General features: G+C 45.3%; 2 protein-coding genes across 2 annotated transcripts in view; one reads left to right on the top strand and one right to left on the bottom strand.

Moving 5' to 3' along the window:
• LOC139599329 (uncharacterized) overlaps positions 1–3,178 on the bottom strand; it is a 30,830-nt gene extending 27,652 nt beyond the window's left edge. The window contains exon 1 of the mRNA XM_071446533.1: positions 3,066–3,178. Within this exon, the coding sequence (XP_071302634.1) occupies positions 3,066–3,101 (36 nt within the window). The 5' untranslated portion in view covers positions 3,102–3,178. The remainder of the gene's footprint in view (positions 1–3,065) is intronic.
• Positions 3,179–15,144: 11,966 nt separating this feature from the next.
• MC3R (melanocortin 3 receptor) lies at positions 15,145–18,919 on the top strand. The gene has a single exon (XM_071446827.1). It carries the CDS (start codon positions 15,397–15,399, stop codon positions 16,486–16,488), a length of 1,092 nt encoding a protein of 363 aa, XP_071302928.1. The 5' UTR covers positions 15,145–15,396; the 3' UTR covers positions 16,489–18,919.
• The last annotated feature ends 8,612 nt before the right edge of the window (positions 18,920–27,531 follow it).

The following is a 27,531-nucleotide window of genomic DNA, read 5'->3' as shown; positions in this document are numbered from 1 at the left end:
GCGCCACGAGTTCCCTGGTAATTACCTGGAACATTTAATGAACAAACCCTTCATTATGTTCTAATCAAAACACGGACTGAGAGTTTGAAAAAAAAAAACCAAAAAGCAAAACCAAAAACAAAAAAACCCAACGAGCACCCATCTGCTGATGTATAATTTCTGACCTGGCTTTTCCTGGGGTGTTGATAAATCATCCTGGCAAAATATTGAGGTGAATTTCTCCTTGTCCATCTCCTCCTGAAGTCTGACAGATTCAGCAGGATGTGATCCTTGTCTCTAGAAATGGTTTTGTTCTGGTCTCGATACTTTAAAAATACATATTAATAATTTAGAAATACACTATTTTTTCAAATGGGCAGATTCCTCAGGATCAGCTACCTGGACATCTATTTAATCTGGGTCCTAAAGTCAGAAAATAATTTCTGTTCAAAAAAGGGCTTGGGGATATTCATTGTGCTCCTGGAAGTATGAATATTGGGAATATTCATTCTGCCATTTCCTGGAGGAGCTGAAGGAAAAAATCAAATAAATATATAAATAATATTAAAATAATAAAATACAATAAAAGATCCCAAAGAACAGTATTTTATTGTATTTTATTTCTTACTGGTATATGAAAATATATTTTATTGTAATTTATTTCTTACTGGTATAAAGGTGTGGAGAGATTGATGGTAACAACATCAAAACCTCAAAGGAATTTTGGCAATATTGAGAATGGGACAAGGAGCTCCAAATGGCTCAGGAGCAGGAAATTTAACTTTTTTTGGATACTGAGGGGGACACACCTCAGGATGGGCTTCAGCCCTGTCCCTCAGGCCACCAGAGCTGCTGGGTGCACATTCATGAATACACAGATCAGAAAATATGGAAATATTTAAATAGAATTGATCCCTTGGTAAGTACAGAGTGAAAATCCACTTTCAGCTACCTTAGAAAGGACCAGGGAAATAAAAAAAAAGATAGAGGGAAAAAATCAATCATCTAAGAGAGGTGGCCTTTAAGAAAAAGCCTAATGAAAATTGTAGGGGAAATCCATGGGGATAAAGTACTTTAGAGCAGTTGATTAAAGTGAAGCAGGGTGGAAAAGCAAGAGGGTCTGGCCTTGCACCGTGATCTGAGCAGCTCTCAGATGAGAAGCCTCAGGAAGACATGAACTCCTCAAAGGAGCTCACAAGAAGTTTAAATCTCGCTTTTCTCAGGCACCGTTTGTCTTTGTGGGTATTTTGGTGCTCCTACAGCTGAGCCCTGTGCATGAGCTTTCCTGGGGGTGACAGTCGGTGACAAGTGGCACCACCTGGCCGTGGTTTCCTGTTTGCTCTCGCTCAGCCGAGCCCTCTCTGGCAGCAAACATTTGATGATTTCCACAGCCCCTGAACCCCCAGCAGTGCAAGAGGGAAGGTGAGAGGTTGCTGAGCTGTGCCAAGGCAGCAGGGAGAGGGGAAACCCTGCCAGGGCTGGGACTGTGCCCTCCCAGCCCCTCTGGCACCAAAGCACCTCAGCATCTCCTGCAGCAGGGCCGGGTGGGAGCTGGAGGAGAGGCTGATACAGCCCACAGAGCAGCCCATCACACCAAAACCTGCTGCAATTCCATGGTGCTTCAGGTGCAGCAATGAATGTGTGGAAAGTTCAAGAATTCAGTGTTAGGATCACTGAAGTGACCCCAGTTCAAGAATTCAGTGTTTGGATCACCCATCCCTGCCCCTGCCCTTCTGATCTTTCTCCTCTGCCTCTGCTTGGAGGAGGAGAACTTTGAAAATGTGCAAGGGCAGCCCCTGCCCTTTTCCCCTGTGACAAACCACAAAGCCAGAGATAGGTTTTGTTTTCCTCCTCGTCTGTGGGATTGCTCTGGGGTTTGCCAGAGCCTGGCCTGGCAAATCTCTCACGCTTGGGGAACGAGGGGAGCCAAGCAAGGAAGGCTGGGTCCTCCCCAGCCCTCACCCCTGCCAGCCAGGAGAGCTCAGAGCCTGCACACAGCACAGCCCTTCTTTTCTCTCACTGCTCTTTCCCTGATTCTTCTTTTCCCTGATTCTTCTTTTCCTTGATAGCTTTTTTTTCCCTGATTGTTTTTTTCCCCAATTCCTCTTTTTCCTGACTACTCTTTTCCCCGATTTCTCTTTTTCCTGACTGCTCTTTTCCTTAATTGCTCTTTTCCCTGATTGCTCTTTTTCCTTGATTCCTCTTTTCCCTGACTGTTCTTTTCCCCAATTCCTCTTTTCCCCGATTCCTCTTTTTCCTGACTACTCTTTTCCCTGATTTTTCTTTTCCCTAATTCCTCTTTTTCCTGATTCCTCCTTTCCCCGATTCCTCTTTTTCCTGACTACTCTTTTCCCTGATTCCCCTTTTCCCTGATTCCTCTTTTCCCCGATTCCTCTTTTCCCCAATTCCTCTTTTCCCTGATTCCTCTTTTCCCCGATTCCTCTTTTCCCTGATTTTTCTTTTCCCTGATTCCCCTTTTCCCTGATTCCTCTTTTCCCTCTGCCAATCCCATCATCTCTCCCAGACACAGAGGATCTTCCCTCAATTCCCCAGGTACTCCCAAATTTTGAAACAAGCAGAATGCTCCAAGTCTCTGTGTGTGGCAGGCACTCAGACAAACCCACAGTGCTGCAAGCTGATGTATATTCAATCCTGGCATATCAATCACCTCAGATTCCAGTGGGATTATCAAAAGACTGCTTTTGCCTGTAATATAAAGCACTTTTTTCTCCCCTCCAATTACCTTATGGAAATTTTTAGCACAGATAATATAAAGTGTTAATAAATCCTCTCTAGCATGGCAGGAGAAAGACTGATTTCCTCTCCTTGTATCAGGAAAACTTTGCACATTTCAACTTTCTCAAGAATAAAGCACAGAAAAATGTTGTCTCCTGCACACCTTCTGCAAACACTCTGTGATAGATTAGAGCAGGCTGAGCTCACATCACATAATAGCCCATTACACCAAAACCTGCTGCAAATGCCCTGCCAATAAAGCACCAAGTCCTCCCCAGTTTCTGATAAACCATCTCAGCTACACACAACAAGCAGCACTTCCACACCAGCCATAACACTTTGTGCTTTACCTGTGAAAAAGTGTCTGCTGTTCTTGTATTATCCATGTCTGGGGAAACTCTATTTGTTTCATCAGTATCCTACAGGGTGCCAAAGAGCAGCTTATTCATGAATCACACCTGCTTCTGCACAGCATGCTGCTCCTCTCTCTCTCTGCCTCTCTCTCTTATGAAATCTTGCAGCCAATGGCTTTTATTAAGTGTTACTTCCTTTTATGCTGAGAACTGAAAGAAACAATAATGATGCTTGGCTTCCTCATGGCAGCTCTGTGGAAAGACCAAAAAAATGTAGAAGTTGTTTGTTTGCTTTTCCTAAACTGATGTTTATGTTCCAGTGCCTTCCTGAAATCACTGAGCCCTAAATACTGAAATGATGATTTATTACTATTTATTATGATTGATTACACTGCATCTGTCTGAACACACAACACATGTCAGTTCCCACATAAATTCCATGTAAATGTAAGGAAGTTTGCCTGAGGAGCTCCAAACACAATGCTGAACGTTCCCAGCAGTGTTTTTATGCACAGCAGCAATTTTAACACATCTCCAAACCCCAGCATGGGGAGCTGCATACTGGGGGGGAAGCACCTGCAGATTAATGCACAAGATTCCTCCAAAGATAAACAGCATTTTAAATACTGTTTATCTTTAGAGGAATCTTGTGCATTAAGAGGAATCTTGTGCATCTTTAGAGGAATCTTGTGCATTTGAATGCTCTTTGCTGTCTGTACTGGTGGAGAGAATCGTGATTAGGAGAGGGAATTGCCAGCGAAGCATTCCTGAAATCAAACCCCAGCCTTGACATAAACACTTCAGCAGCTGCAGGGGAAACACACCTTGGTTTGCCCACCTTCCTGTGGTGGCTCCTGCAACATCACAAACCTGGGTCAGAACCAATGGGGACACTGAAAGTTCTGAGCAGACACAGCTGGAAGGTGGAACTTTTCACATTTTGAAAGTTCTTCTCCCCCAAGCAGAGGCAGAGGAGAAAATCAGAAGCTCTGAAGTGTCAATGCAAAGCAGAGTTTTTAAGAAGCAACAGGAATTGAAAACGTTAGGGGCTGGTGAGCGGGTGTCCTTCCTCTGCTGCTCTAAAAGCAGCTTTATAACAGAAACAAGAGAGGAAGCTGAGGGGCCAGGGCAGAGCAGGTGCCTCTGATCACTCTGAGCCCAGGGTGGGCTCTGGCTCACACTACAAACCCCATCCATCAGTGCCTGAGCTCTGCAGCAAGAAATGGGAGAGAAAGGATTAGGAATGAACTCTCCCAGATCACTCGAGGCACTGGAAATTAAATGGAAGGTCAATACCTGCTGATATAAGCAGGGTTTAATCGTTTGAACTGATTTAAAGTAAGTCTTTGATGGAGTGTTAGCCTAACACAGCCAATAATGTAACAGGGCCTGACTAAATCCAGGTCTTCTAAGGAAATATTTAATAAAAGATTGTCTTTCAATGCCCTCAATTCTGAGTGCTCTATGTCCAGAGTGGCAAATGGAAATTTTTCACTAAACTAGAAAAAGGATTCATTGACAGCTATCTGAAGCCATTTGGTTAAAATAAAATAGCAACTAATTCACTCAGAATCACATTTCTAGCACTGGCCTGCTCCCCCTTAGAATCCTCAGCCCTTGAGGAACAACGATTTTCTTTTGAAATTAAAGAATCCCAAGGAACTTCTCTTTCTAACATGATTGCAGCAGCACAGAACATTTCAGGGTGGGGAAATGACAGGATTCTCTCAGCAAAGGTTCTGCAGGGATGAGAGAGGCTGGGAGCAAGCACTTAATCAGAACAGCTCAATTGCCACTCTTGGAGCAAACATCTTCAATTAATCTGAAGCCCTTAATTACACCTCCCTTGAATAAAGGCTCTGGTGTAATTTCCCTTTCTCTGCTCTCAGTGAATGGATTCCAGCAATTGCCAGAATCAGGAGCTGCAGCAAACACAGGAAAATTCCCTGCAGGAGCAAACCACCCTGCAGAGGGGATGGAAATGATGGGGAAAGGCTGGGAACCAACCTGCAAGAACAAGAACTCTTTGTGCATGGTCTGAACAATGCACCAGGTGAAGGTTTTCCACCAGCAGTGCAAGTTTTGCTGTAGAAAAACATCAACCCTGTTCAGCCTGGCCTGGGACACTTCCCACAGCTGCTCTGGTGCCCTGTGCCAGGGCCTGCCCACCCTCACAGAGGGGAATTTTTTCCTAATACCCAACCCAAACCTATTCTGTGTCCATTTGAAGCCATTCCCTGGGTGCTGTCCCTCCATCCCTTGGAAATCCTCTCTCTCCACCTTTGCTCTTGGCTCCTCCAGGCCCTGCAAGGCCGCACTGGGCCCACCCCAGAGCTTCTCCAGGCTGAAGAATCCCAATTCTCTCCTTAAACCTCATGGTTTTTAGGTGAAAAAGAATGGATTCTCTCAGATTTACTCCCAGAGGTTCTGAACACCTTTTCCCAAATTTCCTTCCAGCCACAAGCCGGGAGCACCCACTCCTGGTCTCTGTTAGCTCACAGTGACTTCACAGGCCAGAAACCAAATTCCCTGCCTGCTCCCTGAAACCCTAAACCCCAAAGGGTTTTCCAATATCAGATAACCCCTTGTGGACTCATTGTTTTGTGCTTTTTGTGGAAGTTAAAGAAAAAAACCTCCTAAATCTATGACCAGTATGTGTTCAGTCAACCTAAATATGTAATATTTATTTTAATTATTTTAATTTTTAAAAAAATTATTAAATATTATTTATTAAATTAAAATTATTTATTTTCATTATTTTATTTAATTCTTTTAATAGGCAAAACTCTCTTTTTCATTTCATTAAAGAATTTTCCTAAACCTTTTAACACCTAAGAAAAGAACACCATGAAATAAGTTATTTCAGGTTAAAAAAATGAGAGCTGAATTAAACTATTCTTTAAATAAATACACAAATACAGCATGAACTTCATAAACACATTTTTGCCTCTCATTCAAGCATGAATGTTCCAGCAGGGCTGGAATGCTCTCACAAGGAATTTCAGAGTTGAAAAACAAAGCCTTTCCCTGCAAACTCGCTTCACCTGAAAATTGCTGCCTACACCTGTTTTATAAAAGGGCCCTTTCTTTTTTTTTTTTTTTTTTTTTTTTCCCTATGGAAATGGTGCTGAAACAGAGAAGTGAGAGCTCCTTGTGACTTTATGGGGGTTTGACCTCAGCATTCCTCTTCATTTCCCACAATGGAGATTCCAGCAAAACCTGAACAAAATCCAGCCTGACCCCTTAGACAGAAACCCTGGCCCAGGAGGTTTTGCTTTTTCTGTTCCCTCAGTGCTGATCTAGCACAGAAATTGATGGTGTTGCAAATTCCAGCAATTTCCATTTGGCCTAATTTTGATTCTGGTTTTAAGCAAGGAAAATATTGATGCACAACAGTTTGTGCTGCACTGAACTGGGAGATGCATTAAATGCAAGGGGGGAAAAGAGGGGGGAGTATGAGAACAGAAGATGAGTAATTTAAAATAAAACTTCTGTGAAACTAAATTCAGGTCGAGGGTGACATCTAGTGATGCTCAGCAAAATTCTGCCCATTTTTGCAGCACCCTCATTCATGAAGAAAATTTAAACTTTTTATATGTTTCACCAGATACACCATAAAAGAAATATTTTCCCATAAAATGTGAGTTTTAATTTTTTGGGTAATATGAGTTAATTTTTTAATTAATTCTGTATTCTGAATGCATAATGGGAGCATCCATAAAAGGAAAAGAAATAAAAGTAGGAGCTTGGAGGTAGAGAAAATTCATCTGCTCATTACAATGAAGAAATTGGTACACAAGGTCTGATGGATGGGAGTGTCATTTTTTGGCTTCTTTTCTTATTTTTCACTTATTTGTAAAATACATCTGCAAAGCACAGTGGCAGCTTGACACATAAATTAAGCAAATCAGTAATTAGCAATGGAGCATTTAGCAATTCCCTTGATTGATAATACACAAACGACTCAGCTGCTGAATTTGGAACAACAAAAATGTTCTCAGCAGCTTTCTGCCTTTGACAGTGGTTCATGGTCAGCATCAAGGGAAAGGACAGCCCACACATTGCCAAAAATAACAATTCTTCATCTCCCTGAGCAATTCCCTTTGGGCTCCTCACTGTGAGCAGCAAACAGCAATAAAGGAAATCATGGGATCACAGAATCTCTGGGTTGAAAAAGAAATTTAAAGCTCATCTCATTCCATCTCCTGCCATGGGACACCTTCCACTATCCCAGGTTGCTCCAAGCCCTGTCCAGTCTGGCTTTGAACGATTCCAGGAAAAGCCAAAGCACCAATTCATCATTTAATTAATTTCCAGCTGCTTCAAACTCGTTTCATGCAGAAGTCTCACCCTCTGCACCTCCCTGGTGGTGTCACCTTGTTCACTCTGATGCTGCACCCCAAAGTCAAGAAGTCAAACCCACAATGTCCCAGTGCCCAGGGGAAGTGGCAGCTCCACAGATCTGCTCCCCTGCGACACAAGGTGGCACCAGAAACTGCCTGAATTCCAGGCTGCTCGAAAGTGGATCAGAAAGCAACAGCTTCGAGGGGTTTGTGAGTTTAAATGAGAGTCAGAAACCCAGGGGCTCCCAGTGGCTGTGGCCAGGGAATGGCTCCGGGAATGCTGGCACTGCTCAAAGGGGGAAATCCATGGAAATCAGCCTCGCCTTTGGCACAGGGGCTGGGGCAGCATCCCCAGGGCACAGGCCTGGGCAGCAGCAGCCACAGAACTGGGAAGGGCTGAACTGAGCCCAGGCCCAGCAGGAATTCACCCCTATCCTCTGTTTTACAATGTAGGGAGCACTCAGCTCTGCCCTCTCCTGTGTGTTTGCTCTTAGGAAACCTTGGCCACCAATGTGTGCCAGCCACAGGTTGTCACTGAGAGCTTTTGGAAATTCCAGCCTCAGTTTCAGGGAGTTGTTCAGGCTCTTTTTGCTCTTTTTTATCTCCAGGCTCTTTGCTAAGGAATGGGAAGAGCAGGGGGAGCCTGCACAGCTTGGCTGTGTTCACTCCTCACTTCCCTCTCCACGGGGAAATTAAGGAAATTTCCAGAAAAATCCCTGTCCTGCTACAGAGGAGAAAACATGAAGCTCAGATCCCAGGCTGAACAAGCTTCCTGCTCTGCTTTTCATGGAGTGAGAGGGAAAGGAGAACTACACGAGGAGAAAAAACAACCCTGTCTTCTAGTTAAAATACAGGAATGGTGTACCTGGCTTTGGATCTCAGGGCTAAAAGCAGTATTTTGTGCCCTGACACTTCATTAGCCAGGGAAGGAACAATAACCCACGAGGCAGGGCAGGAATTTACAGCAGGGACAGATCTCTGGACTCCTTTAGCACAGAGGCTCTCCTGCCACACAAGCCTTTCAAGCTGCCATGGCTCAAATCAAGAAAATCCAAAGTGATAATGTCTAGATATTAAATCTAGACACATCCATAATGCACATTGTCTTAGGTTACAAGATGTGCATTCTATTCCCATATCTTTCCTCTGAGAGCCCCTTAATTTCAAAATTATAACGATTTGGAGAGAGGGGGTTTAAATTTTCAATTTCAAGGGAGGCTCCTGCCTTTTGTGTATCAATCTGCCTTTTCAAAGCAAGACAGATTGATGCACAAAAATAATTAATGACTACCAGAAGACAACAATAGACCCCAGATTGAAGGAGAGGGATGAGGGGAGTAGGAGGGGATTGAAGGGTCACTCTGCCCCTCTGCAATAGGAGCACAGAACCTTTTGTGACACAAAACCCTCCTGTGAAGCTGGGAGCTCCTCAGGTCAGGCTTGATTGCCTGCAGGTTCTGGCACCTGCGTCCTCCAAGGCACTGCCTGGAAGAGCAAGGCTGCAAAACACTTTGGGAACTTTCCAAGCAGCCACAAAAGTGTGGAATCGGCTGCAATTCTGTCATTTCTGCCATCAGAAGTAGTGCAGGACGAGTGATAACCTTTTCATGATGTAACCTTTTCATGACAGCCCCTTCTCTTTTCAAGACAATTTTCAGAGCAAATAAAACTTTAACCTCAGCTTCTCTTTTTGTGCCAAACAGGAAAATGTGCTATGCAGAAACACCTAACTATAGATTATTATTAAACTCAAAGATGTGCAAATAACCTTGGAGATTTCAGCTGAAAATAAAAAGAAGGAAAGAAACGGCAGAATAACTAGTTGTCACTTCTGTTTTCCATAATAAATTCATGAGAGGTTACATGAATCTTGTTGGCTTTCCAAATCTGCTTTGCTTTCTGAATCAAGGGGCTTCTGTTTCTGACAGAAAATATTCTGTATTGACACCCTGTAGTCTGACATTACTCAAAACAGCTGGCTCACTTTGCAAACTGCAGAATCTGAAGAAAAACAACTCCTCTAAACCTGAAGAGCATTGAAATCCCATTTTATTGTTGAGGAGCAACATTTTGGAGGGCAGCAAATTCCTTGTTATCCCCAAACCATAACAAATAACCAGACTCTCTCTGTCCTGGAAGTCACTGGCAAAAGCAACACAGGTAAAAGCACTGAAGTTGGAATTTTTATAACCATAGGACACACAAAAAGAATAGAGCAGGAAACCCTTGGACAAAATTAGAAAGGCAGAAGTTAGACCCAACTGGTGAATAAAATTAAAGGATTGGGTCTGGTTGTGGGGCTTTTTTCTGTCCTTTTTGTCTGGAAAGCAGCAACACTGGACTGCAAGTGCAGCAACAAATTGAGGAGCTTTGAGCATTAGCAGAGCAATTTGTCCCAATATCCATCCACCCACAGCTCAGTAAAATCATCTTTAAATCTTGCCAGCCTCCAAAATCCTTCAGCTCCCTCTGGCCCAGGAATGAGGTCAGTCAGCAGCAGCAGTGGGGTTTGAAAATGCCAAATTCACCCATCCCTCAGCCCCAGCAGCACAGGGCAAGGAGGGTTCTGAAGCTTCCAGGGAGATGGGGAAGATGTTCCAGGGATATTTGGCCCTGATGAAGCTGAAGAGCAGAATGCAGCTGGATCAATCACATCTGCTTGTCCCTCACTCTGCAAATGAGAGAACAAAACTGACACTGAGCATTATTAGTCTGAAACACTTCACTTCCCTTTCACACGAGAAGCACCTGCAGGTGCTGGTGAGTGTTTTGCAATCAGGTCTGCTTTGTCTCCTTGTAGGCAGGGATGAGAAGGAAAATTGTCCAAAATGTCCCAAAGTTGAGTCTGTTTAAATTAACCTTTTTAACTGGCTGAAATTATAGAAATCTTCATCTGAAAGCCCCCTCGTTGCAATCAGGATTTCGTGCTCCTTCTCCTCACTAATGACAGCTTGGCAGGGCTGAAGGGAAATGCAGTGGATAACATCCCAAAGGATGCAAACCCCTGGTGCAGGGATTCAGCTCCTGGGTGAGGTGAGGATTTACTCTCCCAGTGTGAAAACTCTGCCAGCAATGTGGTGCAGACAGATTGAACTTTCTCTGACCTCAGCTGATGTCAGACTCATCCTTGTCTCAGAATGGAAAATAACATTATTAGCTATGGGCATGGCTGGGAGCTGCAGGAACTACAACTCCTTGGAGGAAGACATGGAAATCTTTCCATTATTACATCCAATACCTGGTATGGCAAGTGATCCTGAAGCCTGTGACTCTGACAGGACAAGAATTGCTCTTGGAAAGCTGTTACCTCAGCACATTGAAGAAAAACACAGTAGTTCAGTAAATCACTGTGTCTTTACTTTGCTTTCCTCACCTGCCAGGTTCTTGTGAGGCTCCTAAGTCCAGATTTTTTTTTTTAGTTTTATAATCATGAATTAGAAATCATTTTATATCATTTTATATATTTTATAATCATTTTATGCAATCATAGAAAACGTCCCAAAGTGTGTTTCTGCTCTTTATCATAATGAGTGATCTCTCCATGTTCCAGTGAAAATTATTAAAGAGATTTTTTTTCCTTAAGTCAGTAGTCAAGCAGTTCATATTGTACAAGTGCTGAATCAGATCTGAAGTTTCCTTTGTTTTGTCGAGTATTCCATTATCAAGGACTCGAATTCTGCAGAGGCAGCCCTTGAGCACTGAGCAGCCCCTGTGCAGTGCCCAGGTGATGAATTCCAGCCTGGGCTCACAGATATTCCCCATCAAACCCGAGTGCACCCTCCAGAAATGTGCACAGAATTCAAAATCAGCATCGTTGGCTTTGCTGAGAGAAAATATTTCATCTTTTAAGTCCTTTTCCATAAGGAACGACACAGAGAAAAGTTATTCAAGAGTTTTCCACTCACTGGTTTGGCTACTTGAAACATCAGGACAACAATAATTCCCTGCTGCATGGGAGAAAATATCTGCTTATTTCCCTCTAATTTCCTTTAAAATTTCCATTTTTGTCTGGCAGAAACCACTGTTAAAAAGAGTGAAAATAAAGGAAAGTGATACACATTTATCAGCCATTATCAGCCCAGTCTCATGTCAAGTGTTAAACAAGATTTTTCATTCAACAACAGCACAGGGGAATTCTCTTAGGAAATTCCACGATCCACATGTAGCAGTAAATGCTACTTTACCTTTCCCTGAGGATTAAATAGTTTCACTAGTGAAGAAACAACTGAGCAATAACAGTATTTAAAAAAAAAAAACAAACCAGCCTTGCTTTTAACTGCTTTGTAAAACATGGCAGAGGTTTCTACCTGGGAAAATTGTTCATTTCTGCTGGTGGATAAAACAGCCAAACCTTTGCTCTGCCTTCATCACAGCCAATATTTCATTAACTCTGCTGACATCCTCTTATTTACAGCTTATTCTTTATTAGAAAAGGAGTTATTTTAGGACAGAACACGAATGAGAGTAATGTAAGAGACATCCCAATAAATCTAATTTCCACATTTAACCCACTGCATCTCTCTGGGCTCAGGGCAGGCTGTCCTGACCTTCACTTCAGGGCTGCTCAGGATTCTTTCAGGGATCCATCTGCTATGATTGAAGCACACAAAACTCCCATCACAGATTCTTGGGCTAGATAATAATTTCAAGTTTGGAAGACTCAGAGAGTGAAGGGCAGCCCTGGCGTGGGCAGAGAAGCAGAGATGGTGGCAGGGCTGCATCAGGGGCTGCTGCTAAGGAAAGGTCTGGCAGTGCAGAGCTGACAAATCCAGCTTTGTGCTGGGGAAATCTCATTTTTCTGGCCAAGAAAGGAATGGGAATTGGGTCCTGCACATCCCTGCCAGGGGCACAGGTCAGTAGCCCTGAATCCAGAACAGCACAGAGGCATTTTCCCCTGAACACACTCTAAAAAGATGAGGCTGCTGATAAATATTGTCAAATCTGGACCTGTTTTAACATCATTTTTAAGGGCTTTTAAACAATCATTATAGAAGCACAGGGGTGTTTTCCTCAGTAACTGTTCCAGTTAGAGAGCAGGTTTTAACTGCAGCAGCTTCCCCAAGTGCTGGAGTTTGCACACAGAAAAGTTTTGAAGTTGAGGTGCATCCCAAAATGTTTCTGTTTCTGAAGCCCATCTCCAGAAGCCACCTCAGTAAATCACTCTGGAGGCTGAAAAGCTCCTCTGCAACCAGAATCAGCCCAGGGGTCAAGTAAAACAAGCATAAAAATCCCTCCTTGTCTCTATAAACCTCTGGGGGTCTGAAAACCTCTAAGAAATGCTCAGGAGGGGGTGATTCTGGCAGCCAAACCCACAGAAATTTCTTTCCCACCTGTTTGGTGAGCACAGCTATGAGAGCCTGAGTCATGCCAGGGTTTTGAAATGCACATTTCCTCTCCACCTGCAGGGAACAAAACAGGTCAGGAAGAATAAAACATGGGAAGGAGCTAGAGAGGGGAAACAGAGAGGGGATGAACAATGGTGCAAGGGAGGTTTTTCCTCCCAAGGACTCTTCTCCCCTGGGACTCAAAGGTGGCAGGAGAGCACAGCCAGGAGGTGAAGCTGCACAGCAACAACAGGGACAGCAACAAGGGCTCCTCGTGTTCACTGACCAGGGCATGGAAAAACAGCAGGTTTGGGGTTTTTGGGGATCAGGAAGTGAACAGGAGCACAGCTGAAGGAGGACTCTGCTCCCTGGGTGACAAACACGTGTGCTGCCCAGTGCCTGAGCTGTGAAGGGAGCTCTGCTCAGGGACTGAGGACAGGAGGTGGGGAGGGCATTTCAGACGCTGCCTTCAGCTGACGGTGGCACTTCCCTGGCATTGCCAGAGCTGCAAGGAAACCCCAGATGCACCCTGAGCCTCCTGATGAGCCAGCAAAGCCAGGGGTGCCAGCCTTGGCTGGGCCAGCCAGGCTGTGCTGCCCATGTGGATCTGCTCTGAGAGCAGCCCCGAGCAGCCCCAGGATGCAGCTCCTTCCCTCCAGGCCTTGGCAAAGAGCGGGGAGAGCACTGGACAAGGAAAACTTGGGGAATAAACACAGATATTCCCATCCCTAACTCTCCAGCCTTCTCTTCACCAGGTTCTGATGGAAAGGGGACACAAACCAAGCTGTAATTTCATTTTATACACCATGGATTGGGGCAATTCTCTGCCCTTACTCTGCTCTCCTGTCCAAGGTGAGTGGATTTCTCTGTCCAGGAGGCTGGGGACAGGATTGTGGGACATCATTCTGGCAATTTTCCACTCCTCAGGTGCACAGCAGCACTGCCAGGACACAAACCCACTGCAGCACTGGGGTGGGTGTGAGAGCAGCCTGCCTGCTTTGCAATAATTGCAATTGCCATTGTTTTCACATTGCCATAATTCCAGTCGCTCCCTGGATCCCTGGACATGAAGCAGGAACTGGCAGCTGAGGAGCAGCAATTTATTAGATGAGAATACAAAATATTTTGTGACAGATCATGGGGGTTTTCCAGTGCTGAACAGGGAAATCCTTTGGAAAATAAGGAGAATACAAAATATTTAATGGCATTTCAGATCACTGAGGTTTTCCAGTGCTGAGCAGATAAATCCTTTGGAAAATAAGGAGAATACAAAATATTTAATGGCATTTCAGATCACTGAGGTTTTCCAGTGCTGAGCAGAGGAATCCTGTTGGCAATAAGGGCTGACACGTTGCTGTCTTTGGTGCAGACACAGCTTCTCCCCCCCCCTCAGCACTGGCCTCAGAGCCAGTGTGGGTTTGCTGTCACACAGGAGGCTCCATCCCACTCTTTTTAGTGCTTAATGGCAAAGCTGATGGTGCCATTAATCCACTTGGGTGTACAGCATTCCATTTCCACCTCAAATTGCACCTCAGTGCAAGTGGTAGCTCGTCCTGCTGTCACATACATGCAGAAATTCATGATGCAACACATTTAATGACTTCCTGTCCCAGCATATTACCTGTGCAACTTGGGGATCAAATCCCCAGCTATTTTTTCACTTAAAACTACTGCACTGGACACTGTCCTTGTAAATCTGTCCCCTGGAGGTTAAATTTGAGAAGTGTTGCCTCTTGGTATTGAATTATGGGTGCAAGGCAGTAATTCTGGGAGCTCACAATGAAACTGGGAGAGATTTGTGACTTTTTTAAAGCTAACAAACCTGCAGCAGAAGCCCCAAACATTACTATAAGTGACATTGCACTTGATTCCAAAGTATTTCTGCAAAAACATGAGGTGGGAAGGATTTAGACATCAGCAAGTGCTTTTAAAAAAACCAAACTAAGAAAATTGCAGCACAGAAATATACAAGGAACGAAGTGCAAGGAAAATCTACCTTATGCTTGCCTGCTCACGTGTGATAAATGAAAATCTTCTCAGTCCTGCAGAGGTTTGAATGGGAACAATCCCGTTTAAGACCAGTCCTGGTGGCCACCCAAAGGTGCACGGAGCACCCTGCCCGCCCCGAACCCTCCCACGGAGCAGGCAGAAAGTTTTTCGGGGTGGATTTGACGTTTTCCAGAGGGCTTTTCCGGCAGATCCAGGCTGCTCGGCCTCTGCAGAGGGCGCCAGACAGTTTGGGATGCGCGGGATGCTGCTCCAGGTGCTCCAGCTGTCACTCACCGAGGCGCTCGCTCTCCAATGGCCAACGCTCCGCTCGCAGGCTGGAGTAGGAGTTGGTTTTTCTTTCTTGCATGTATAAATCCCTTAGTTCTCGGCTCCTTTCCTCCCACGGAAATAGCAGCAGATGCTGGGCTGAGCTGCAGCACGCTGCCCCGGCAGACGGGGAAACTCCCTGCTTTTCACCACCGGGAGAGCTGAGCCCCGCAATGTCCTGCTGCCGATTCCTCCCTGCAGACACAACTGCTCGCTGCCCACGGGCTTGGGAGCTCACTTTCTTCTAAAGGAAAGAGCAGCCTGGCATAAAACTCACTGTAAATGCAGATTGTTTGATGTTCACCCTGGTAAAAGTGACTAAAGTCCTGCTTGATTGCACCCCATATGCACAGCAGCAGCTTGGAAGGACTCGTTTTTCCTTTTCTATTTTGTTTGCTCTTTTTAACCTGTGCTGCCTCAGGTGCCCAGGCAGGGGTGAGCCCAGCTGCTGTGCTGACAATGAACACCACACGCTTTGCATTCTCCTTCCAGCCCCTGCTGCTGAACACCACCGAGGACTTCAACGACTCCGTCCCCACCAACCGCAGCGGCGACGGGTTCTGCGAGCAGGTCTTCATCAAAGCCGAGGTCTTCTTGACTTTGGGGATCATCAGCCTGCTGGAGAACATCCTTGTCATCCTGGCAGTGCTGAAGAACGGGAACCTGCACTCTCCCATGTATTTCTTCCTCTGCAGCCTGGCCGTGGCAGATATGCTGGTGAGCATGTCCAACGCCCTGGAGACCGTCATGATCGCCATCCTCAGCAACGGCTACCTGGTCATCGACGACCACTTCATCCAGCACATGGACAATGTGTTTGACTCCATGATTTGTATTTCTCTGGTAGCCTCCATTTGCAACCTCTTGGTCATAGCCATCGACAGGTACATCACTATTTTCTATGCCCTCCGTTACCACAGCATCATGACGGTGAAGAAAGCCCTGACCCTCATTGTGCTCATTTGGGTGGCGTGCATCATCTGTGGCATCATTTTCATTGCCTACTCGGAGAGCAAAACTGTCATTGTGTGTCTCATCACCATGTTCTTCACCATGCTGCTGCTGATGGCCTCTCTGTACGTGCACATGTTCCTGTTTGCCCGCCTGCACGTCAAGCGCATCGCGGCGCTGCCCGTCGAGGGCGTGCCGCCCCAGCGCACCTGCATGAAGGGCGCCGTCACCATCACCATCCTCCTGGGGGTCTTCATCGTCTGCTGGGCGCCTTTCTTCCTCCACCTCATCCTCATCATCTCCTGCCCCATGAACCCCTACTGCATCTGCTACACGGCGCACTTCAACACCTACCTGGTGCTGATCATGTGCAACTCGGTCATTGACCCGCTCATTTACGCCTTCAGGAGCCTGGAGATGAGGAAGACTTTCAAAGAAATTGTGTGTTGCTGCTATGGCATGAGTGTGGGACAGTGCATGCTGTAAAACACCTGGTTTTGGGTGGAAAAAACACGCCATAGGTGTATATAAATATAAATATATTTATGTATATGTTGAGATGCAGAGCAGCTCACTTTAAACGCAGTGCCTGAAGGAAGGGTGCAGGAAAGACAAAAGCCTCCTACGTGATGCCTTGTTTCCTACTTTTTAGAGTGAAAACCGGTTTCAGCTGAATTATTTGAAGTTTTTTAAATGGTTATAATGGAAGGAAATCCAGAGTGGCTTACAAAACAGCTTCAAAAACTTACTGGGAGAAAGGAATCCTGAAAGGGAATGCCACTTTCTAGAGACTGAGATAACATTCCCTCTAGCATTCATTTGTGCCTCTTGCTTTATCTCAGTGCCACTGCCAACAAGTCAGTGCTTTCTAAAAGAGTCCATTAGTAACCTCTGTGAAAAGCTATTTTCCCAAACACCAACAGGTAACAGCATTGTTCTACACCCGCCTTTTAATGAAAGAATAGACTGACATTTTTGCTGCTTGCAGCCTGAGTACAGTTTTCAAAGGGTGAAAGCAAACACTTCTCTTGCTCTGAAATCAGTTATCACTACAGTGTCAGTGACAGCACGGCTTCAACAGCTGCCTGGTAGGATTGACTCATGTGAAGGCTTTTGCATTATTTATTGTGATATAAGAGTATTATACCCTTGAATTTTTGATTATTTTTTTAAAGCTGGAATGCCCTGATCAATGTAGTAATTGCTACGTTTGTAAAAACTCATAGCAGCCTCCTCTTGATAAATCCTCACTAATGAGATCCACGGATCCGAGCAGCAGAAAGAACTAAAATGCAAAACACTTTGAATGCAGCTTTGTGTAAAAGCTGCAGGGAGTCCTTAGAAATATCCACCTCTAAGTTCAGCAGCTGGGAGGAATCAGATGAGTGTGGCAGAGAGGACTTTACCCATTGAGAAACAAATCCCCTGGGGCAGGACAATGTAAATGTCCTTCCTGCAGCTCTAGGCTGCTCTCAGGGGCTGGGTGCTCCTGCCCTGGGCACAGGAGGGCACCGGGGCTCTTTGCCACCCTCTCCAGCCCCCTGGGTGTCAGTGCTATGCTCAGCCAGCTCCTGCAGCTACACCAGCTCAGCCTTTGCCTCTGCTTTCTGCAGGAGCAAACCCACAAACCCTGCAGGTGCCTTCAAGCAGCTCACTGTCACCAAGCAGGGGCTGCTGCAGGCATGGGCACAGGCAGTGGCACCACCCTGGGGACAGGCTGAGAACATCCTGAGCCATCCTAAGGGCTGCTTGGCACCTTTCTGGTGCCTTGCTTTCAGCAGGAGGGGATCCCCAAATCCTCAGAGGTGTCTGATGCTTTCAACATCTCAAAAATCTCATTTGACTTAAAACTCTCTGGTTTATTTCTTCTTATTTTGGGTGGAGTTGCTGGGTTGATATTATTACTATTATTATTATTATTATTATTATTATTATTATTATTATTATTATTGTTTTTTTTCCTGGGACTGCCCTCTGCCAGGTGAGAATCAGTTCATGAGGATCTGTTCATGCACCCAGAGCTTCCCCAGCTCCTGTGCCCCCAGTTCTGCCCCACGCTGGTGCTGCTGTTCCAGTGGCTCCAGACCCAGCCCTGCTGCCTGTGGGGAGTCACATTTCCCACTCTGCACCTCCTGGCCAGTGTTTGATCCTCAGCATCCCACAGGAACAGCCCCATCTCCCAATCTCATGGGCTGGATAATCCTCCTGGGGCCAAGAACCAGCTCTCCCCGTGCTCCAGCCACACTCTGTCCCACCTCAAACCAACCTCACATTCCCTGTTCCTCCTGCCCTCTGATCACACCCAAAATTCCCTGATTGAGTTCTCACCTCCTCTCATAATCACACCCTCCAGACTTCCCCCTTTCCAGCACTTACCCAATCCTATAACCCTTCATTTTAGAAAGGCCAAATTAAAATAATTTTAAAAAAGCAAAACCTCACTGTGGAGCAGAGCAGGCACAAATGGAAATTCTCCCTGTTTCAAGAAGAGACCAAAGAAAATCCCACTGATGGCAAAGCCAAAAGCTTTCAGCTTTATGTGTGTGTCATGAAGCCCAGCTCAGCAGCGCCCAGCTGTGTCCTGCTAGCCCAGCCTGTCACACCTTGCAGCAGCTGATGTGGCACATGCAGGTGAAATCAGCATGGGAAACCACAAAACTCCTGTGGTGTGCACAGACTGTGCCTACCTGCTGTAAAAAATCTCTGCTTTTCCTCAGTGTTCTGTATCCCCACACTCTGGAGCATGGTTTGCCACAATTTCTGCCTCAGGTTATTGTGTATTTAGCTCTTGCTGCACCTGATGTCCTCCTTATTTCTCTGATGTCCTACTTTTTTCTCTTTTAAAAGCAATTTTAGCAAGACTGATTCAGTGCTTCGCCTCTGAGCAAAACATCCTCTGCTGAATAAAATCTGGAGAGATCACTGGGAATCGTGTTTGCTTCTGTCACAGCAACACACGCAGCAAACCGGTCTGGGGGCTCACAAAACTGAAAACAGGGTCTAACAGTGGGGAAAAGCCTCTTAATTCAGAGAATCATGGACTGGTTTGGGCTGGAAGGGACCTTGGTCAGCCAGTGCCACCCCTGCCGTGGGCAGGGACACCTCCCACTGTCCCAGGCTGCTCCTGGCCTGGAACTCTTCACAAAAATGAGAGGGAAAAGCCAAATTTTCAGTGCCATGTGCAGGAAGAGAGTCCATAAAACCCCCCAAAAGATCCCTGACCCCTTGTGGCACCGGGTGACCCAGGAGGGAGGGAGGGATTGCTCAGCCCCAGGGTTTGTGCACACCCTGAGCCCTGCTCTGGAATTCTGTGGGGCACTGATGGATCCAGGGCTTCCCTGGTGGGAGGGGAAACAGGGAAGGACCATGGGGCTGAACCCCAAAACAGCAATGAGAGAGGGAATACTCACAGCTACAGAGCCAGGGGGGGAGGAAAGGGAAAGGGAAAGGGGAAAGGGAAAGGGAAAGGGAAAGGGAAAGGGAAAGGGAAAGGGAAAAGGGAAAGGGGAAAGGGGAAAGGGAAAAGGGAAAGGGAAAAGGGAAAAGGGAAAAGGGAAAGGGGAAATTGGAGGGGAAAGAAAGGGAAATGGAAGGGGAAAGGGGAAAGGGGAAAGGGAAAGGGAAAGGGAAAAGGGGAAAGGGGAAAGGGGAAAGGGGAAAGGGGAAGGGAAAGGGAAAGGGAAGGGGAAAGGGAAAAGGAAGGGGAAAAGAAAGGGAAAAGGAAGGGGAAAGGAAGAGGAAAGGAAAGAGGAAAGGAAACAGAAAATGAAGGGAAAGGAAGAGGGAAGGAAAAGGAAAAGAAAGGAAAAGGAAGGGAAATGGAAGAGGAGTGGAAGGGAAGAGCAGGGCTGCACTGCACCCAGTGGGACAGACACAAACATGGTGATGAGAGGGGAGCCTGGAATGGTGCTCAGCCACCCCCAGGGACAGGGACCCAGCAGGAGCCACCCAGGAGACAGAGCCAGGGCCAGTGCCCAGCCCTGCACCCCTGGGCTGTGCTCACAGCATCCAAACCCAGGGCAGGGCCCCTCTCACCGTGCAAGCAGAGCAACATTTCCAGCTGGGAATCTGCCCCTGGGCAGGGCTGCAGTGAAATGCCACCACTTGTACACCAGCACATAATCACCACCTGTGTACCAACATATAATCTGCTCCTAATAAGAAATGTTTCTTCCTTGAGGAGAGTGCTGGGCTGAACAAGATATGTGCAGTTTCCCCCCAGATGGTCTAAGAAATGGCAGGCTAAATTATATATTTTGCATCTAAAGGTATCATTATTATGGATTTATTGAGTCAGTTTTTCTGCAGGAAAATCAAGAAGTTCACAGACACTGTAGGATTGCCATTTGCTCAAAGACATGCTAGGAAATCCTCATATATTTAAGACAAATATTTGAATTCCCAACAACATGAGTTATCCTGCTAAGTCAACTCCACACAGCATATTCTGCCAATTACAGACAGATTTGTTTCTTTCACATGAAAGTCAGCACTGTGCAGGCAATTTCTCCATCAATTAGTGTCTAAATATTCTATAATTGACAGCATTTGTATTAATGGGCAAATAACCAAGTCAGGCACAGAGCTCTGCAGTCAAACAAGGCCATTGTTCAGACCATTGGTACAAACATTGCATTGCCACTGAAATAAAAGGTTTCTATTTGCTGAGGCCTGGGTGGGGAGCAGGGTTTGCTGTTTGGTGCCTTCACCTAAACCACTGAGGTGGTTTGGGAGGAGCCAGCAGATGGGTGTCCCCAGAGACACTGGGAACCCCTTTGCTGTTTGCAGCCCAGTCTCAGCCCCAGAGCCCTGGGACAGCACGAGGGACACCAGGGGACCAGCAGGGGCACAGCAACTGTTCCCCAGCTCCCTGCCCCACATCCAAGGGGAAAATCCACTCTTATGGGATGATTCAAGACTTCAAAGTGAAATAGAGGGGGTTAAATGGGATATTGGGGATACTGGGGAGGAATTCTGCCCTGGGAGGGTGCCCAGAGCAGCTGTGGCTGCCCCTGGATCCCTGGCAGTGCCCAAGGACACTGGGGCTGGAGCACCTGGCACAGTGGGAGGTGTCCCTGCCATGGCAGGGGTGGCACTGGGTGGGATTTGAGGTCCCTCCCAAGCCAGAGCATTCCATGATCCCACAGCCCTGCCTGCAGCCAGGAATGTGAGCACACCACGAGCTCCTCCTGGCAGTGCCATGCAGATTTCCCTCAGCCCGGGGTGAACACCTCAAAGGGAAGATCAGGTGAAAAAGAGGAGAGGCAAGAGAAGGCTGGGTGGGGACACAGTGTGAGCAGGCGTGAAAAACAGCCCTGAGTGCACCTGGGGATGTCTGAGATGTGGGAGAGGGCCAGGCCTGAGGGTGAATAACTTTGGTGCCAATCAGGACACAAGAAGTGTGAAATCAGGAGTCTGCAGCTGATTAAGCCAGACTTCATCCTTGTTCCTGTCTGATCTCCCAAAGCCTGCACGTTACTCCTGTCTTCAGCCTCCGAGACCAAAGCACCTCTTCCCAAAGCCCTTGTCTCTCCAAGTGAGTCTGAGCTTATTCTTCACTTGGGCAAAACACCAGACCTTGCACTTGCAGCCTTTTATTGCCTCTACTTACGGTCAATTATGTGCTACTTGTGAAGTTTGCCTTTAGTAATCTTAAAACTGTACAGCGTGTACTTGGAAAGGTCTGAATCTAAATCAAGGACTCGTAATTTCAGGGTTTGAAATGGTACAGGGACAGTAAATAAATGTCATCTTTCATTTCCAAATTTCTCTGCATGAAAGGAACTGGCTTGGGGAATCCAAAACTTTTGTCAAAACACAACAGAAAGGAGACAGGACCAAATAGGGAGCATGCCGTAAATTTATTTTTAAGAAAGTAATTAATGTGTTCGAACATCCAGCTCGGTGTACAAAACTTAACCCAAACACTTGACTGCTGTCTCACAAAGGGAGCTGCATTGTCTTTGATGTTTATGTAACAGCCCATGCATTTGTGCAGAAGGACAGCTGTGTGTCAGTGAAACAGGGGCTATTCAAAACCACAAATCAAGGCAGAATACAGAATACCAACCCCTGCATTGTGCTGTGAGCTGAACACTCAGCTCCAGGGGAAGACAGCAGCAAAAATGGACACGCTGCTCACCAGTGAACACCAAAGCACTGCTAAAACAGCTAAAACAGACCTTTTTCTTTCTTTTTTTTTTTTTGTTTTGAAAGCAGAATCAGCTACAATTCTCCAAAATCAGTTTTCCCCTCAGGTTTGTTTAAGCTGGCAGGGACACCAACAAAACAGGGCTGGATGAGGCTGCTTTGGGTCTGTGGCTGCCGCTCTGTGCCCCTTGCCAGGCACACCCCAGAGCTCTGGGCAGGATCTCTGCTCTCTCCCTTCTCCTCTGCACTCCCCTCAAATGAAACTCAACAAATAAATAATTCCCCCCATCCCCTCAGTACTATTTGACAGTGTTTCCCTGTTTAATGCTGGAAGAAGTCTAAAAAACCCCAGTAATCCATGTGTAACCTGGCACAAACCTGCCATGCCATAAATAAACCTACAACTGTGCAGCTCCAGTTTGCTGGGATGTCATTCCTATTCCCAAAAAAATGCAGATGTGTGCCCAGGAGCAGCTCTGAGCAACTTCCTCTTGGCAAATCCGCTTTGGAGAGGCCAGAATTAAACACTGAAAACCCACTCAGGTAAATTCAATCAGCCAGCATCACCCCACAGGGGATTCTTCAAGAAATCAAAGAAACTCCCTTTGATTAAAATGAGAAGCAGCAGAAAAATGTGCACTGAGGCACAGATTAACAGTTCCTGTTAAATCAGGAATTGTGTGTATTTGTAGACAAAAGGACAGTTGCATATTTCAGTGGTAAAAAGCTTTTGCTAATGAGACATTGTTCTCTTTGGCTACCTGCATTTGGACAAAAACACACAGGGGTTTTGCTTTTAACTGAGCAAGAGAAGTTGAAACTGAAATTATTTCCAACTGAGAACAAGTACAAGTGGACTTGTGGGTGTAATAACAGAGCAAGCACTGTTTCCATCCCTGATTCATGGAATTTAGCCTTTCTGTGGATGATCTGAGGTGTAATTTGATAAGTCTACCCTATTGTTATCGCCCAAAATCCATAGATTCTTTTGTTCTTAACACAAATCTCTTTAAAATAGGAACCACACATCATAAATTCTGTTACAAAGATGATAATAACTACTAAATGCTAAGTTTTAAATGCTGGAAAAATGGGACTGACATTGGAAACAAGCAAAATATCATGGAACAGTACATTTTTATCAAGTGATAAAGGAGTGTTCATTCTTCTTCATCATTTCTGTGAGTGGGTAATAAACAGGTACAAAATCTATTGAAATTAAGCCAGGCATGCATGGAATCAGACAGGGCACACATAAGTGACCAAATATTCTTCTTAAAAACCAATTCACCAAGCAGAAGAAACATGATGTTCTCCAAGTTTCACTTCATTGCTTTCTTTTCTCATGTCATATTACCTAACTTGGTTTGGAATTGATTTCTGCCTTCTCTGGTTGTTTATTTGGCAGCTTCACCAGGAGCTGACACACCACTGTGACTGCTCCTTGTAAAGGGTTTTTTCTCTTGTATTAAAATACCTCCTTTGCTGGCTGACAGAAAAAGCTACAGCAGCTGCACTTCCCATGCTCAGCTATTTCCAGAGGCAAACACAGAAATGAGGCAAGGGAACATTTGCCTCCGCTCTGTTCCCTCAGCAAGAAGATTTTTTTATATTATTTTATCTACCACTGCTCATTCCCAAAAGGAAAACCTCCAAAAGATCCCAGAAAATTTTGCCCTGTGGCTTTAGCCTTTCTATTTTGGTACTGTTAATTTGTATTAGCTAAAAACATCTTGTACTTGTAAGGGTTAAATGACAGATAAGCCAATAATCCTTTCAAACTTAAAATACAGACATTTAAAGCACCCAAGAGCAAATAACAAATTTCAATAACAAATTTTTTTTTTTTTGTTCAAATAACAAAAATATATTGTAACAGATATCTCAGTTCTGTGTGACAGCACAAGCACAGTGAAAATCAATGCTCTCCTTCAGAATGGAACTCATTATTTCTCAGGCAGGGTGGATTTTAAATATCATCTTTTGACCTACATGCAGCTCCTTACCAGAATCTAAGAGCTGTTAAATTACTGACAGGCTGAACGAAGGAGAAATATTCAAGCCCAGCTCAATTATTATGTGCAAAGCAATATGTGGAGAGGTGTTGGGCTTCCCACTGGGCACCTCAGGTTTGCTTTTCTTCAGGAAAGCTGCAGAAAGGGCTTGGCTTTCCTCTGGTTGATGCCTTGCAGACCAAAGTGGGACTTAAGTGGCACCATGGACAGAAGGAACAGGATTCCTGATTAGCCACCAAAACACCAAAACCTGCTGCTCAGGAGATCTCAGCCTGCAAGGGGAGATATCAGAGGATATGCAGGGGACCCCACACCTCCATCAAAGTCAAATCATGGGACTGGAAAAGTTGGCAGGGAGGATATTTAGCCCAGGGAGCAGAATTCCCTGGGAGAGCTGGAGCTGTGTGACAGTTTTGTGCTTTGTTTTCTTAAATGCCGTCCCTTTGGAAGTTCTCCTTAATGAGAAATTATTCAGCTGTCCCGAAGTAATGCTTTCCTTTTAATGTGATAATTACTACCAATTTGTTGTCTAACTGCTGAGCAGAAAAGGCAAATAACTTCTGAGGCATATGCACAAATATTGCTGTTTGGAAAATTAAATCACTGTTGGACTGGCCCCTTCCTTGCCCTGTTGGGAGCTGGAATGAGCAGGACATGCAACACAAGGCCCAGTATTACTTTTTCTGAAGAGATAAGTGCATCTGGACAGCTCTGTAAATGGTGAGCAAGAGCCCTCCATGATCAAAACCACCACATCAAAGAACTTGGAGCAATCTGATATTCTCAATAAAGGCAAAGATGGAATTAACTAAGAATACAGCTCCCACATTGAAGCAGCAGTGAATACAAGGTCATTAAGCCATCTGCATAATCAGTGAGCATGTGTTAAAAGCAAAAAGTAATTTCTGTAAGGGAGAAAAGTCGGGAAAAAGGCCTATTCTGATTGAAAAGTTGTAATTGTTCCCAAAAAAATGGCTTGGCATGCTCATGTTAATGCTGTAATGAATGGATTTCAAACATCATTTTGTTTTCTTTGTGGATCCAACAGAGCCTTGTCCAGTGTGCTGGAAGCTGGCTAATCACACCCACTCTGGCTGGATATTTATGGGGTCTAAGCAGCCAAAATGGGCATTTTCACATCCTGCAACTGGTAGCTCACAGTGAAAAATATCAGAAGAACCTTCCAGTCATCATGAGTTATAGATGGATTTATACATATTTATATATATATATATATATATGCATTAATACCTGTGTACGTACAAGCCATGTTTCATTTTCCTTATGAAGCCACACTTGGAATCAGTGGCTGACAATTCACAGAAAATCTGGAATTATCTGGGTTTTGCAGTCACATTTGTGCCTTGCACATATGAAAGTTGTTTCTGTTCATGTTGTTTTAATGAGAATTTAAGCACCCTCAGTTCTGCTGCCTTACACCCAGCTAGTTTCAATTAAAATGTGGAAAACAAACGAGACCCACACATTTACAAGGGTCATTTGAAGATAAACTGGCACAAAGCAATTTATAATTTACTTGGGAAGATGAACCAAGACCAGGACCATGACCAGGACCAGGACCAGGTTCAGGATCAGGATCTGGAGCAGGAGCAGGAGCAGGAGCAGGACCAGAACCAGGAGCAGAACCAGGAGCAGAACCAGGAGCAGAACCAGGACCAGGAGCAGGATCAGGAGCAGGATCAGGAGCAGGACCAGGAGCAGAACCAGGACCAGAACCAGGACCAGGAGCAGGATCAGGAGTAGGACCAGGCTCTCCACAGAAGCCCTGTCTTGCAGGAGGGCCTGGATTCAAGCAGCTCCCATCAGCAGTTCTGCCTTCTCCACCTGGCCACAAGTGTTTATGGACTCAGTGTTTCCCTGAGATTCATGCTGATCAACTCTGGAAGGAAATCAGCATTAGGAAGCAGAACAACAAATAATTGCCACCGACCAGTACTGCAAAACAGCCAATTTGGCTGAGATTCAAATGAAAAATTACTATTACTCGGCCTTCATTTGCTATCTGCTGTATCAGAAGCTGTTATTAATCATATTCCCAGTTCAGACTCTAGAAATAATACAGTTTAATACCCAGCAGGAAGTGATACATTGACATAATCACCAGAGTGTACATATTTTGGCTGAATAATTGCTTTCTTTCGAGGGAGGAAGATTATGGCCCGTCACAATTCTTGTTTTGACAAAAAACTTCCTTTTAAACAGACACCACTATGGGAAGAGTCACTCAAGTGGAAAAATATAAGTATTGGATGGAACAGTGCACATTAAATGGCAATTAGAGCAATTCCTTATTAAAAGCCAAACCAAACCACAAACCCAAGACAAATTACAAATCAATTACCTCTTGCTGTCAAGCACATGATAATTAAAGCTTTCTTGATGCCACACTGTGAGAGACTGGCAGAGGTTTTCCAGTCTGAAAAATGCTGCAAGCTCTGGCTTGTTACACTGGCCCACTTCAGTAACAAAAATGCTTGAGAATGTCCAAAAACTGCTCCCAAAATCTGGCAGAGGGCTCAGGGTGCTGCTGGGAGCCTCACTGGGAAAAGAGCCCCAGAGAAGTGGGACTGGGAGCAGCTACAAGCCACAGCAGCCATACAAGGGCCCATTGGTCACTGAGCGGTGTGGCTGCTGAAATGCAAATATTTACAACTCCAAATTCTCCATTTACATTCTCCAAGCAAAATTCAACTGTCACTGCTGGCCATGGACATTGAAGGAAGTGTCCACGGAGAATGAATGGGAGGAAAAACATTTCCAGTGCATCAGCACTTCTTATATCATCAGTGATTCTTTTCAGGCTGCCTTTATTGCCTTGGGTGGTGGCAGTGGCACCTTCCCTGTGCTCCCTCTGGAAGCAGATTTGTGCTTTGGTTGTCCCCTCTCGTTTGTGACGTGCTGCCACAATTCCACACCCGTGCCTCTCATTCTCCTGGTCCTGTGAGGAAATGGGGGATTTCTGGGACAACAGATGATTGTTCTCTCTCTGGGGGGCTCCTGCAAAGACAAAAAAAACAGCTGTGAGGCTCACAGTGGTGTTTCTGAACAGTGGGAAGAGATCATCCCAAAATCTCATTCTGATTTACCCTGGCTGTGCCAACCTGATCACATTTTCACTTCAGCCCTCCTGCCAGTTAAAAGTTTGCCATAATGCACTGGAAAGGGACTTTTTTTTCTTCCTCCATATAAAAGGAAAGAAGACTGGAAAGATCCTGCTACATCTGTAATCAAAAGCAGACTCCACACACTTTTTAGCAAATTTCATTACACGTTTCAAAATGACCAAGACAGGATTTAGTGATTACTGCTACAAGCACTAGGTTTGAGAAGAGTGTTAAATGGT

This window comes from Agelaius tricolor, unplaced genomic scaffold (assembly GCF_023055355.1).
Source record: "Agelaius tricolor isolate 1412-34295 unplaced genomic scaffold, bAgeTri1.0.p SCAF_23, whole genome shotgun sequence".
Classification (NCBI taxonomy): domain Eukaryota; kingdom Metazoa; phylum Chordata; class Aves; order Passeriformes; family Icteridae; genus Agelaius; species Agelaius tricolor.
The sequence above is the reverse complement of the archived record's forward strand: the minus strand, read 5'-3'. Positions and strand labels throughout refer to the sequence as shown.

Coding starts and splice junctions, on each gene's coding strand:
- MC3R (XM_071446827.1), top strand. CDS start 15,397: ATGCACAGCAGCAGCTTGGAAGGACTCGTTTTTCCTTTTCTATTTTGT.